A 15,069-nucleotide genomic window follows, 5' to 3' on the forward strand; every position below is an offset into this window, starting at 1 on the left:
ACAGGGTGAGAGATAATAAAGTTTTCTTGTGTGTGTTATTTTGGCTTTTTAAAGACAGGAAATATTGTAGCCTGTGTTATATAAACGGGAGTGGTCCCCGAGAGAAGGAAGAACAAAGATGCAAGAAGGGGAGGTACTGCTGAAGCGACATCTTTGAGTAGGAGACACAGACTGAGGGTCTGCGTACATGTGTGACAAAATGACATTTGACACTGTTTGGCTCCTCCTGAGTATGACAGGCTCTCCCAGCTCCTTTTAATAAGAGCGTTCTCTTTCCTGAAGCATACTTCCAGACAAACTTGTCCTCCAAATTTCAGGTCAATTGAGATTTTAAAATTTGCTCATACATAATTAAATGAAATGCTTTAATTGCAATGATTTTTCTGCAATACTTGGTGGTAACTGCACAAGGTGGTAACATCAACTTTAGGGTTTAAAAAAAAAGTCAGGAGTGAATGAGAAGATTGTAGCCTGTGGCAGCCTCCTCAATCCTGAATTAGAGATGATGTCATTATTTAAGTGCCAAATAGACAGACAGATGATTGACAGGAATTCCCACAAAGGGAATTCCTGCAAAGGTGTGGTTGCTCACTGTGGTCTAGGATGGAGACAAGCTTTGTGGGGGAGGAAAAACATTAAACCTTTGGAACAGGCTTTGGATAAGTGAGCAATGAGGCTCCTTAATACGGTGGCAAGTAGGAGCCTACAGAACCCTTCTGAGGAATTTTAGGAAAGGCTCCTCTCATCCAGGGCAGCCGACAGCCATAACAGCTATGTTCTGGTAGTGTGGCTGTTGCTGGACTATGGATTATGACCTGTGATAACATCTGATGGTGAATTAATTTTCTGCCAAATACAAGAAGATGGTAGCATCTCAGAGCTTCTGCAGCATTACTATAGACCCAAGGGACCAGACAGCACCAGAAAAACAGAAGATCATGTGTAAAGCATTTTCTGTCTTCATGTGCTCACTTTGAATCCTCTTGTCTCCATCTTCCAAGTGTGCGCCACCATGCCCTTACATAGTGCTGAGAATGGAACCCAGAGCTTTGTGTATGTCAGGCAGCAAACACTCTACCAACTGAGTCACATCTTCAGCCCTATGGGGGTTTTCCACTGTTACCTTTAGAGTTTATTCTAGTTAGAATAGGAATAATTTGTATGTAATTGAGTTAAAGTTAGAAATTCTTTTGATTATGGGGGTGACAAAAGTTACATGGTCATCCAAAAATGTTTTTGGAGGTATCAAATGACCTGAAAAATGTAAATACCATGAAGTTGATTATTAAAAAGCATGTTCTGAGTTGGCCTGAACAAGGGAGAGCACATCGAGCCCAGATGCTGTCGGGGAGGCCAGTACAAGACTGATCCAGACCCCTGAACATGGATGTCAATAAGGAGTCCTCTGTACTCCAGGGAGCCTCTGGTGGTGGATTAGTATTTTTCCCTGGTGCAAGAAGGGACTTTGAGAGCCCATCCCACGTGAAGGGTTACACTCTGGCCCTGGACACATGGGGAAGGGCCCAGGACCAGCACAGGAAGATTTGGTGGACTTTGCAGAGCCCCCGTTGAGGGCCCTACCCTGCCTGGGGAGTGGTGGGTGGATGGGGTGGGAGGTAGGCTGGGGGTGGGGGAGGAGAGATGGGGGTGGAGGGATGGAGAGGGAGAAGGGACTTACATGTGAAACAAGCTTGTTCCCTAACTGGAACTAATAAATAAATAAAAAAAAGAAGTTAAATATGTAATCCAAAAAAAAAAAGCATGTTCTGTCCTCCTTGTGCTGCAGTCCTTCAGAACAGCAGGGTTGGTAGTGCTTGTGTGTTCTGCGTCACTCTCCTAAGACCGAACATCTACCGTAATTGGTGGCACAGGGGTATGTCACCACTGTGGAATGTTGTTCCTTTTTTTCCTTTTTGTTACATTTCGTATCTCATGAAAAACAAGAGAGATGTCAATATTCACTAGTGAATTTTACAATTTTTCGTGATTCTTTAAATATTCAATGATCAACCTCACATTTTCAATACATTGCAAAAAAGGGTTACCACTTTTGCTTAACTGCTAAATAAATTAATATTGTTAAGTATAAAATTGTGAATGATTTTTCTGAATAGTTCAAATTTCAATTATTAGATGGTGAGTTTATACCCTTCTGAAAACTAGAAGATAGCTTATAGCTACTCCCGCCCCCACCCCAGGGTGTGGACTCATTTTCCTGATCTTGTCAACATTAAAAAGGTCTGAGTGAAGAATAAAAGATACCCTTGAACAAATCATATGCTCTGTCCCCTATTTCTTACCCAAATTTGTCTATCAATATCATTCTGAGTGCAGGGAAGAAAATGCCTGAGGTAAAACAGGATTTCAACAAGAAAACCAGGAAGACTCACCCTAACAACAGAGAACCTCTTAGGCAGTGCTTACAAAGACACCAAGGAATTCCACAAAATAGCTGGCACTGTAGGGGAAATAGGTCATGTGATCCTGGAGTAAAAATATTTGAGTTAGTTTTTCCTAAGTGAAAAATTTCAAATGCATAGTAATATGCTTTACCAAAGTAATTGATAGTCTAGTCAATTATGCATGTGTGCACATATGCGTATGTAACTCTAAGGATTAAATACAAGTTTATCAGAAAAAAAATGACTATTTTCCCAAACGGGAAGTGTGTCTATGGGAAAATGAAATTGGCTGAAGAGTCGTCTTTGCTGTCAGTGTGCTCTGCCTGAATGTAGGGCTGGAAACAACTGAGAGTCCTTTTGGGAGTCTGCCTTGCCTTTTTAGGCTGTGAGGGTCTCTCTGTGTTTAGGGTAAGATGATTGACAGCTCCGCTCCAGCTCCAATTAGCACTCTATAATTTATTAGCTTCTGCTTTCAGATTATGTGCTAACTTCACAAATATTTCAACCATGGAAACAGCAGCTATCAAGTGTCTGTTTCCCGATCCAGCCCTTTGGGCTGGAGTGAAATACAAGGAAATAACCGTACAGTTGGTCTGTCAAGTGGGAATAATCATTTGTATCTGTGCCTGTCTGAGGGCATGATGTCTCTGGTTTCTCTTGAGGCATGTGTGTGTGTGTGTGTGTGTGTGTGTGTGTGTGTGTGTGTGTGTGTGTGTCCCCATGTGCATGTGATTTGTGGATAAATAGGTTCTTCTGTGAAGATCCAGGGATACAGTTTTTTTGTATTACCAGACTTTATTCATGTATGATGAGGAAGAGCCAGTTTCAGAACATATGAAAATAGTTTTTTTCAACCCTTTTGCTCTTGTAACATAACTTCTATTACACACAAATGGCAACTGTGATAATGAAACTCATTATAATTCCAGATTTTAGGAATATATTATTGTAAAAGAAAAAGCAGCACTTGAGAGAAAGATGCCATGTGACAGGGTTCAAGCAGAGGGTATTTTGTTTTAATTAGGGAAAGAGATCATAAAAAAGAGGAAAGGGGAGGGGAGATACTAGCTTCTGGGGACAGGAGTAGCAAGAGAGAGAAATGAGGGGCAGAGAGAGAGAGAGAGAGAGAGAGAGAGAGAGAGAGAGAGAGAGAGATAGACACACACAGAGAGACAGAGAGGAACAGAGAGAGGGAGAGAATGAGAGAGAGAAGGATGAGAGATGGGCAGGGCCCTTTTGAAAGGGAACACAGTGAATATGCACAGGTGGTGCTCTTAGTGGCAGGAGCTTAGGGCATATTCTGTCAGAACCCCAAGGACAGGCCAGTACAGTTGCCTGAATACTAACATATATAATATTTTATAAAACTCTAGTTCGGAGAAATGGAATATGGGGGCAAAGAGTATGAGAATCAAATATGAACTACTTTTATGTAATAGCAAACTTACTAAAATGATTTTATAAATTAATCTCATTTCCAGTTTTGTTTAAAGTCTTTCAAATATCTTTCCACTTTTCTCTCATGCTGTGACCTCATTCTATGAATTGTATTGAAAATGGATTCTATGGAAATGGCATTGGTATTGAAAGCCATTTTTCTTCTTCCTCTAAAACACTGAGTGTTTAATAAAAACAGCTTGTTTGTTTACTATGATCGAATTTACATAAACACCACTTCCAACTCTAAGCAAAATGGAAATTAAAATAACATTGAGTCCCTTCCTCCAATGCAAAATGGCACAGAAATTACAGCATCCACCACCCAGAGTGAGCGGCTAGAGCAGCCTTTAGTCTGGGAGCCTGTAAGTCCTTTCACCCACCAATTCTAGCCTACCTCCCATCCAAGCAGGGAATCAATCATGTTCAGAGTTTGCCACACATTGAAATAGAACTTCAAAGGGGAAATGAGATAGGATAGCAACCCCTTTTCAACTGAAGGAACAGAGCAGATAGAGTTCCTCTTGATGGCTGAATCCGTTCTCAGCCAGAGGGCAATGGGCAGGAGGATTACTTGGTGGTGGACAGGAGTCTCTCCCCTTTTCATCACCTCTTCCTCTGCCCAGGCCAAGTGCAGACGGGAGGCTGTGGGTGAGCGGGACATAGTGCCAAAGATGTGACTGCGGCGAATCTAAATTTTCCCAGACCCTCAGCCAGGTGTGACAAGACATAAAAATACCATACTTGCCTTTTACCGTGTCATTCTTCATTTTCTTGTACTTCTTCCTCCAACTACTAGGACTTTGGGGGCCTTTATGAATATTAATGAGTCAAGCATGGATGTTACTTCACATTGAGACATGGTGACCTTACAGCATGCCTGCTAGGCTTATCAATTCCAAAGTTCTTGTCAATGCTCTCATTACACAGTAGTTCTAGTTCACCTCACACTTCTACTTTGGGAAGGTATAAAGCAGAATGAAACACTGTCCCTGCCAGGTCGCTGGAGCCTGGGCTGGCTCAGCAGTCTGGACGGGCTGTTCAAGACTGTCTCAAAGGCCAGTTCCAGTGAATGAGTCTCTCCACAAGGAACCTAATATTCAGGTCAGATGCAGCCTAGGCAGTTTCAGCGATCAGAACCTCGTGGCTGGGGGAATGCTCCTGTAGGTTGTGGTCACAGCCCTTAGGAGTGCCAGTGCAGGTGGAACACAGGTAAAGAGCCTGTTGCAGTGAGGCATAAACAGAGAAGAGGTGCCTTGCCAGGGACAGACTGTGACACCTTCCTCTTCTATGGCATAGTTAATGGCAGATACTGAGAAACACACTGGGACTTCATGCATCAATCATATTTATGCTTGCATATACCAGTGATTTGTGCCAGTGGAACATGGATTAAAAAATCCACAGAGAAGTCCAAAGTTAATTTTAGTTATTGCTTCAGTGTCCAACCCTCAGTCTCTTGCATGTCTTAGTTAGGTTGGGTGTGAAGAACTTGAGCGCAACGAAGGCTGTTAAATACTGAAATGAATTAAAAAGCAGCTGCTCTTTCCTGGAGAAGAATAGACCCGCACCCGTCTGGATAATCTACAGGCAGTGTCTTTTGATGGAGCCCTGGGAGCCTGTGTGCTCTTCAAAGTCTCCACCTTTACTTCTCTATTTCCTTCCCTTCCTTCACCATCTGCGGTCTAGGATAAAGTGGCTTGCCGCTGAACAGCAAAGAGAGTAAGAGTTTGAGAATAAGTTTCAAGACACAGTGACCACAGCATGCGACAGTTCAGCTTCCATGCTTGCCCGTTTTATTCAGATTTTATCCTGAATCTGCTACTTAGACACTTTATGATTGAGTAACGAGCCACAGCCTCCTCACAGTGAGAAGGAGATCATTATAAGAGATGGTATATAAGATGCTGGGCTCTTAACTGAGCTAATCCATCCACAAGCCTCTAGATCAGTCCCTGGTATCCAATAATGAACATTACTCATGTGTTATCACAACTGAACGAACACACAGTACTTTCCACTTGCAGAAAAACAAAGGTATCATTTTTGTGCTGATCCAGTCTACTTCACAGTTTTCCAAGAGGAAGTAGGTGGGTAGCTGGCAGGCTTGCACTATGAGTAGGGTCCTTTCACTGTTCCTCAGACTGCTATCCAAGATGCATCGTATTTGCCTCTCACATTACAATGAAGGCCAAGATACATGCTAAAATAGTTATGATTTATTCATGTACAAAGGACAATTTGAGCATAATACAGAATTATGTCCTAGGCACCTTAATGCAAGAGTGCAAATAGTTCTGGCACCAACAATAGTAAAAAAAGTTCTATCAATTAAGAAATCTCCTTCTATCTTTTCATTTGGTTCCATAGCCTATCTTTTTAAGATATAAAATAACCAATATCTCAAAAACCACCGTAAGGCCGGGCAGTGGTGGTGCATGCCTTTAATCCCAGCAGAGGCAGGCAGATCTCTGAGTTTGAGGTCAGCCTGGTCTACAGAGTAAGTTCCAGGGCCACACAGCTAAACCCTGTCTCACAAAACAAAAAACAAATAAAAAAAACACAAAACACCACCTTCAACCAAAGGCTGTGTTGTCTAGAGTCTAGGATTTAAGAACTAACAGTCAGTCTTTCCTGCAAAGGGATGGATCTGTAGCTGACTAAATGGTCTACAGTGTGGCATCTCTGCTCCTAGTTTCCTGAATGTCAACAGGTGAACTCTTAGCTTCTACCAGGCATGGTTTCCTCACCCATAAAACAGGGATGTGTGGGGTGATGGTGGAGTCATACCTAACTTCTCATCCCTAGGTGATCTGAGAGATGGAAAGGTATTAACAAGAGTTCATAACTCAGTAGTCATTCAGAAAAACAACAACAACAACACACACACACACACACACCCTGCACAAGATTTCAGACATCAGATCATAATACTATCAATTACAGTATTCTATTAAAACAGAGACATTTATTTTTTATAGAACAATTCAGTAATCTCATAATACATAGACATCAATAATGTTCATTTCTTCTTCAGCATCTCCAGCTCTGCCCCATGTAGAGAACCTTTCTTTATCCCAACACAAACATTAGCAACCACAACCATAGAGATTAAGACAAAAATTGTTTGTTTTGCTGATTCAGTGGACACCTCTTCCCCTTGTGATTCCTAGTTCCTTCCTATAGAGACAGGTGTGTGTGTGTGTGTGTGTGTGTGTGTGTGTGTGTGTGTGTGTGTGTCCTGTTTGCATTTTCACAGAGAGGGGTTTGTGGGAGAGAAGGTGGAACAAAGTTTTATTTTTTTTTTTGTGACAAAACATGTCCTGTAAAAGTGATGCTATATATACATGTTTATATATAATCTATCCAGTGCAATTATAACTGTCTTGCCAGACACTATGAAGTTCCACCTTGGTCAATGTATTTCTGGAGTTTTAAACAGCTGTCTTATAACAGCTGCATTTCAGTGAGACTTGAGCAGGTGGCTCCAGATCAGCCTCTTGCCACTCATATGCAGGCTGAGGCGTCTGTGTTCACAGTTCATGGGAAAGAGTGTGTCTTCAGGCTGCGGTGGGTGTTGTGGTGAGATGATGGCTGAGGCTGGGTCCTGAGGAGGAAGTCTGGCTTCTTTGTACCTCTCTAACACGGATTTTTTGTTGTTGTTGTTGTTGCAAATCCATGTCAGTGTAAAAAATGTTCACTCCAAAAGATCTCATTTTCTTCCTTTCATTCCAAGAGTGCTTATAGTACATCAGCCAGCTAAGCAGTCTCACCACAGACATTTCCAGTGCCTTAGCCAAGTCATTAAATGTAACTTAGAAGAGATTAATTGGAGACAATATTTCTGTAAATGCGGTTTTTGGTTTTCCCACCAGACAGTGACATCTGAAGACTGCCTTCCTGCACTCTCACTAAGTGGGAGGCAGTAGCAGAGTCCCCACTGCTGGTCTAAAGACAGAAGGGGGAGGGGAAACTGTGGCCCAGCAGGTCAGCCCAGAAGATGCTCACTGAGAATAGCAAGGACCTGCAAACCAATACCACAAGCCATTACAAACCTACTCCATGTTAGCTCTGGCTGTCACCAATGGAACTACGCAGAGACCTACAGGAAAGTTGGTGGTCTGTCTAAACCCATACAGATCCTTGTCTTGGTCCTGAGTCTGCAAACCTGAAAATAAATAAATAAAAGATGGGGTGGCAGGAGGGGGCAGGATGCTTGAAGGAAAAAAAAAAAGAGAAATGCACCATTTTCTTGTGAAAGCTACACACTTCATCTACAGGCGGTGAATGGTGAGTGTGAAAGTTACACACTTCATCTCCAGGAGGTGAAACACAAGAAGTAGACCTTTCATCAGATGAAAGGGGGGAAGGTCAAAGGACTAGTCAATAATTGGACTTATTTTAAACGTTTGTCATTTGCTCTAAAAATCAAAAAGAAGGCAAATCCCTCAGATCTCTTCAATTCTCATCTGAATGAATTTGCGCAGTTGAAGTTAAACTCTAAGCCAGCCATCCAGGTTTTTAGCAGTACCATCAAAACCAGTCGGAATTCTGCATGTGTAGAAGTCCTACTTAATTTAGCAGTTAAGCTGATGCAAGAGACCCCAGGAGTCACAGGTACTCTGGATCAAAGCTCTCGCGCCACAGGCATCACCGGAAGAAGAAACAATGGAGCCTTTTAATGGTATATTTTATTTAATCCAATATCACCAATAGGCAACTGCTGGACATATTAGAACATGCAAACTCAGTATAAAATGTTAACGAGGTGAGGTTTTACATCATTTTTCTTTTGCAGTTTTGGAAATCCAGTGTTTTATGTCTGACAGCACATCATGGTTCATCCTAGCCACAGGGCAAAGGCTTAGTAGTCACGTGTGGTTAGTGGCTACAGTTCTGACCAGCGCAGGCTAGAATCTTTCCACTGAACTTTATTCAAAGAACAAACCGAGTCCTCTGTACCACCGAGCAGCCAGGCCGAGGGCAGGGTGCTACTTTCTAGAGACATCTACCCTAGAAACAAATGATGGCATGCAATCTCTCAGCCACATGGTCCTGGAGGGGGTGGGGGGGTCTCCCAAGGGAAGTCGGGGCGCCTGGGGCTCAGCCCAGAGTCGGGTACAGTGCTGGAGGGGCTGCGGGGAGACTGCATTCCCTCCTCCGCTTACCTGAGTCCACGCTGAGGCCCAGGCTCTGGGCCACGTCCCCCGTGGGGCTCACGAAGGGTCCCCCTGGCGCGGCCCACGCGCCGCCCGCCGGCTCGCCCTTGGCTGCGAGCTCGCAGGGCGGGCTGCCGGGAGCGGGCGCCGAGGCAGGAGCCAGGCGGCTGGGGCGGCCCGAGGCTGCGGGCATGAGCAGCGGCCCATAGCGCGGATCGAAGTGGGGCGCGTAAACCTCATGCACGGCTGGCCGCGGGTAGGCTGAGGCTTGCGCTCCCAAGGCGCCGCCCAGCGCGTAGGGATGGTGCGGATGCGGGTGCGGGTGTGCGTGGTGTGGGTGTGCGTGGTGCCAGTCGGCCGCGCCCTGGTGCAGGTGGCCGTGAAGCGTTCCTGGAGAGTAGGGGTCTGCGGCGAAGGGCAGCTCCGAGTGCGCTGCGGCCAGAGGACTGCCCAGCGGTGCGGGCACCGGCGCCTGGTACGCGCTGTTCCAGAAGGAGGCGGGGAAGCTGCGCTGGCTCATCGGGAAGGTGCCTTCTGCTGGCCCGGGGTGGGAGGAAAGCGAAAAAGGAGTGTGTCACCTAGGCCGCGCCAGCCAACCCGACCGGGGGCCTAGGGATCTAGGGCTGGAAGGCCGCGGAGGGGCAGAACCCGCGGCCTTCACCTCTGGGCTGTCTTCTAAGAGGCCTGCTGTGGATCACAATGAAGCCAGAGCACTGAGGCGGGGTCCCGGAAAGCCCCCCCAGAGGACATCTGAATCACCCAGCTGTCTAGATGGGCTAGCAACAGAATTTCTGATGGAGGAGGAAGTTGGAGATTTTGGGAGAAGAGAGCTTGCCCTCTTCCTTCTGGTCCAGGGCAGACTCGACCTCTCTTTTCCAGGTGCAGCTGAAGACCCCTGTCCCTCTTTCTGAGATCTAGCTACCCCACTACCCTCTCCCCGTCTCAGTCTCAACCCTCCCCGCTCCAGAAACTGTTCTGCTTCAAGGTTAAGTGTCTGTTAGACTGAGAGACCACGGATAGACTTCCAAGGCTTATTATTAGTGGTGTTTTCTAGAGGTCTCCTTTCAAATATTCCTCCTCTTAGGAGAATTCAAGGAGATGAGCGAAGTAGGTATATTAAAAGAGCAGCCGTGTTATTTGCATAGACAACTATAAAAAAAATCCCAAGTTTTCATGAACAAACTTTCTGATCAAATCGAAGATGCCAGGAATAATGTATGGTAATAATAATAATGATAATAATACAGTCATCAGTATCGCTGTCGACTCCCTAGAGTGTGGTAGCATAAGAGAAGAGCTTCTAGGTCACGTTTGTTGCCTTTGGTAGAGAAGGAGAGAAAGACATCTGACTCAAAGCCCTTTTGTGGCACATCTCTTCTGGGGAAAGCATGGGTACCACACACTAGAAAATCTAAAACAATTTGGAAATCACCTTCTGAATGAAGAACAAACATCCTGTTGAAAACGAATTTAGGCAGCAAGAGAAAAAAAAAAAAGAGACGAAGTTTTGTATCTAAACCGAATGCTTTGAAATCTTGTCTAAGGGCAAGGTTTGTGCAAAATTCCAGATAATGCTATGGAAACTATGAGGAGGTAATAATGGTTGTGATTCCTGCATAAATAACAAATGAAAATTCTTTTTCTTTCTTTTTTTTATTAACAAAGTCTTCACTTCTCAACTTAGTTACACATCAAAGACTAAGATGCCTGAGAGTGTTTATGAATGATTTTCTAAACTTTCTTATTGTCGGTAATAGAGGGGAATTGCAGTTAAGGTTGATTCAGGTGACGGGTTGTCAGTGGGGAGTATAGAAAAAGATTTCTGTTTCGCGAAACTTTTAAAGGTGTTTTGTTTCTTTGCTTCATCACTGCCTTGAATTATAAAGAATTTCTGCTTTAAGGTTTCTCAAGTATTTGAAACCTGGCAAGTTTTAGGAACTTTGCTTGCAGGGAGGTCAGTGGTCATATTTGCAGAAATTGGGAAGGGGCCTTGTAGATTGTTGGTGAAGGTTCTGCTCGGTTGTGTGTGGAAACCTCAGGTTTCCACAGGACATCAACAGACATTTCAAGTTTTGACTCTTTTAGACTTCTCTGGGGATGGTTAGGAGGGCAAGTGTTATTCTAATTTTAGAGACCAGTAAATACTGACCTCCAAGAGGTTAAAAGACATGCCCAAGGTCATATTGCTAGGAATTGGTAGAGCCAATGCACACATCTAAGGCCTCCACTTCCAAGGCCGGTCTCCCCTTCACTGCCTCCAGGCCACCACCTTCCTCTGTAGAGAAGAGCTCACATCCATGCCCTTTCCCTCCTAAATGCACATACCTCCCCCCAATCAAATGCCCTTCACCCCCTTCTTAAGCTTACTGCTCTTTTGGCTGTACTTTGGGACCCTGGAGGTAGGCTGCAGGCAGATAAACTTCCCCCTACCCTTCTCAAGGGTAGAGGTGAGGTCCTACTCACCTCTCCAGGGCCCGGAGCTCCTGTGGGCTTTGCTGTTGGTACAGCTGGGGGTATAGCTGCTAGGCTGGCTCAGGGCCCTACTGAAATGTTCATCCACCACAGAGCTGATGTCACCCTGGAAGTAGGTGAAGAGTACACATCTGGAATTGATGTACTCAGCTTCGGGTGGGCGCTCTTTCTCAGGGCTGCCATCCTCTTCTTTTACACTGGCTGGGGTTTGGTTGGAAAACGAGGAGCTCCCACTGGCGCTGCTGCTGGGGCTGGCGTTGCACTCTTGGGCTTCCTGCATTTTTGAGTAGTAGGCTAGTTTCTGTCCAGAGAGAGAAAGAGTTAAAAATCAATCTCTGAAGAGATGGTTAATGTGGGTTCATCGCTAAGGTATCCATTGAGTAACAGCCATCTCTGCCTAAGCCTTGTGCCTGCTGCAAAAACCCAGCAATAGATGACAACACAGTTGCCTGTCTGCCTGCAACAGTTCATAAAGAAAAACTCTCTCCCTAGAATTGCAGCTAGACTGCAGGAAAACACTCTTAAAATGTTGGGGTGAAAATCTCAGAAGACAGTAAATCGACCAATCAATCAAAGAGAACAAAATGAAACAAAGTAAGAAAAACCAAACCGGAGTGTGAGGACTGTAAGCTGAGTTCGTTTTTTCAGAGCTGCGCTCAGGGCAAACAGAATTTTTAAAGTCAGACGGTAAGGATAACGGGCACCCAAGTTAATTAACTTGGCGGCTCTTCTCTACATGAGAACTCAGGGCAGATGCACAAGCCACAAAATTAGGCATCCTCATGGTGAAAAACAACACTGAAAAAAGGATTCCACATGACACAATCAGGAATGAATTGCCACAGAAAATAAGAAAGAGTTCCAGAATCATGACTTGGGAAAATTGTGCATCTTTTTAAAAATAAATTGAAGTTGATTTTTGTATGCGCACCTACAAAAATCTCCAAAGTCGGTGTCAGTTGTTTGCATTCGTTTGATTGGTTTTGCTACAAGGTTTCATACAGGCTGGGCTATCCTGAAACTTGCCTTGTAGCTGAGAGTGGCCTTGAACTAAGATTTTCCTGTCTCAGCCTCCCGAGTGCTGGGGCCGCAGGCGTATTCTCTGTATTTGTTTTAAAACAGATCATTTAAGTAAGGAAAAGTCGGCAGACATCAGCACACTAGCATTCCCAAACAGAAAAGTCATCAGCCGATTAGCATCTCCAAACAGAAGTTATAAAAAGGACCACGAAGAAGGTTGGGTCCTGAGCTAATCACTGTATCAGTGCAACTTTAAGACCAGATACAGCTACTGAGAACATTGTCTTAGAAATGAGCCATCGATTGGATATAGAGCTAAATAATTCTGAAGGCAGAGGTGGCCTTGAAGGGAAGGGCAGAGTCATACAAAGTAGATTTTATGTAGTAGACAGGTCTGGGGTCCAGGAGAGAGGGCCAGCTAGATCTAACTATAGCCTTTGCAGTCCGTAGTCCCACACTGGGAATGGGCCCCTGATCTCTGAAGCCGGGATTCCAGTTTTTAACAACATCACCACACCCTGAATGCCACGTTTCCACTTCGGTTACAATGAGAAGCTGTGATGATTCCTAAATGTAACACAAATTAGGACTACAAACTCTAGGTTGGAAAGTTTTCCCGGGCGTGTGTGATTGTGTGTGTGTGTGGGGGGGGGAGGCTAAAGCAAAATATACTCATTTCATTATAAAACTGTTTGAAGTATTGACTCAAAAACTACAATTGGTTTCACTGTTCCCCAAAGAGATGACCAGGTCTTGTTTTCCAGCCTGGTCCAGAATTCTGCTGCCCCAGGTGTGTGTGTTTTTGCTCTTTCCCTGGAATACTGTGTTGCTACCTTCTCTGTGGACACGGAAAGCAACAGTACTTGTCTATACACACAGCCCGAGGTAAAGAGAAATCAGAAATCGGCAGAATCAAACGAAACTTGAACAGTTTGCAGGAGCGGGGTTAAATGATCTTAAAAGAGACTTTAGGTTGTCTCATTCTGTCACTTGGGTGACAGAAAGGCGAGCTCCCGGCGGGTCTATCACACCGGAATAATGCTTCCTAGAACTCGGCAAAGCACAGATCACAAGGCCCGTGCCTTCTGCGCGTTTCTCCTGAAGAACAAATCCACCAGTTCCAGAGCTAGTTGACCCAGCCGCCCGAGAACTGAAATGGAGATTATTCCCGGGATGATCTCGGGGCTCTCCATCTTAGAACGACACAGGCAGGCTTTTGATGTTCTTTTTTTGGTTTTATTCCTATGGTCAATACCAAAGTTCGGATTTCCCCATGTGAGCTTTGCAGGCAGCCCTGTCCACTCGCACCAGACTAGGAAGAAAATTCAGTGGGACCATTTCATTTAACTCTTCTGGGGAAGGCCTGGCTGCACATTAGCACGGCTTACGTGCCCTCTCAAGAGAGTTGGACCAGCTAAAGAGAATTAGCTGCGGTCCCGGCATCCCGGCGTCTTGGGCTGCCTGCCTGCCTGTCGCCCCTGGCGGGAGGAGGCTCAGGCGACCTTTGGTGTAAAGGTTCTTTCATAGTCTGGGGTGTTCCACGGGTCCCCGCCCCACCCGAACAGACTCATACCTGGTGGTAGGGAGTGTAGGCGGCTGCGAAATAAGGTTGCGGAGGACCGTAGACCTGGTACATAACATCCAGACAGCTCATGGCTCCCCGCCGCGGAGGCAGCTGAGTGGTTTCTCATCAACGCTGTTTTGGGGGAGCTCAAGGATGCTGCAGCGGCGACAGTGGCGCCGGAGCCCCAGAGTCATGGGCCGCGGGGCAGTGCTGGGCTGGGGATGCGGCAAGCTCGCTCCCCTCCCACTCCGCGGTTCCAGCCGGGCGGCGCTCCTGGGCAGAGGCACCCAGACTCCCGCTTGTGCGCATTTAAACCCCGCAGCCCCTGGCTCGCTGACGCTGCTAGGGGGCGGGGACCAAAGACAGCTACGCTGTCGGAGAGTTTCCCGGGACTCCCTCGCGGGAAGCTTGTGGCCTGGGTGTCAGAGATTGTGGATCCTGAAAGTGGGGCCCCAAGCTTCCCTCCCAGAGCAGCGATTTCCCCTCCCCTTGTTTCCACGAGGGACAAAGAGGCAGAAACAGGAACAGTGACAAAGCTAGGGTGCGGGTCCGGGCAGAGTGCGGGGAAGTCGCGGGCAGGTTTTGAGTCAGAACCTCTCCCCGCAGTTCCCAGAAGATGTTTGGGGAGGCGCAGAGCTATCTTTTGGAATCTTCGCTGGATCTAGGTTGTTACAGATGGGCTAAGAAAGGAGTCGTAGGACTCCGCGGGGAAGTGATCGGCAGTGGATAAGACTTGCAACCTCTCCCCAGTTCCATCTCCTGTGCGCTTTCACCAACTGTCATTTCGGTCCCCAGCAGCCCCCCCCACCCCCTTCAAATTTAATTCTTTTTTCTTGGGTCGTTCCGTTCTGGCCTTCTAAAGTTCGATCCCATCCTATTCTCATTGATTCCCTTAATGAACTAACTCGATCAGGGCGTCGGTTTTGTGTGAACTAATTTCCAAGATTCCAAAAACTCCTACCCAGCCCCCTTTTCCCTGGTCTCGACCTGGTCCTTTAAAGTCCCTTAACATTTG

The 15,069-nt window shown here is 45.8% G+C and overlaps 1 protein-coding gene across 2 annotated transcripts; it reads right to left on the reverse strand.

The window, feature by feature from the left end:
- Positions 1–8,942: 8,942 nt before the first annotated feature.
- On the reverse strand, positions 8,943–14,144 carry Vgll2 (vestigial like family member 2). Of its 2 annotated transcripts, none has more exons than XM_027402074.2 (3): positions 14,064–14,144; positions 11,462–11,771; positions 8,943–9,532 (listed from the first exon to the last, which is right to left on the reverse strand). In XM_027402074.2, exons 1-3 carry the CDS (start codon positions 14,142–14,144, stop codon positions 8,943–8,945), a joined length of 981 nt encoding a protein of 326 aa, XP_027257875.1. The 2 variants fall into 2 exon arrangements, with proteins under 2 accessions (XP_027257875.1, XP_027257874.1); XM_027402073.2 differs by having other exon boundaries at positions 8,943–9,535.
- Between the last annotated feature and the right edge of the window lie 925 nt (positions 14,145–15,069).

The sequence above is a fragment of the Cricetulus griseus genome, chromosome 2, assembly GCF_003668045.3.
Source record: "Cricetulus griseus strain 17A/GY chromosome 2, alternate assembly CriGri-PICRH-1.0, whole genome shotgun sequence".
NCBI classification, from domain to species: domain Eukaryota; kingdom Metazoa; phylum Chordata; class Mammalia; order Rodentia; family Cricetidae; genus Cricetulus; species Cricetulus griseus.

Bases quoted from the DNA above. Each gene is read 5' to 3' on its own strand.
- Vgll2 (XM_027402073.2), bottom strand. From the start codon at position 14,144: ATGAGCTGTCTGGATGTTATGTACCAGGTCTACGGTCCTCCGCAACCT. The intron at 11,772-14,063 runs GTATGAGTCTGT...CTCTCTGGACAG, and splicing joins CCTACACTCCCTACCACCAG to AAACTAGCCTACTACTCAAA. The intron at 9,536-11,461 runs GTGAGTAGGACC...ACCCCGGGCCAG, and splicing joins GAGCTCCGGGCCCTGGAGAG to CAGAAGGCACCTTCCCGATG.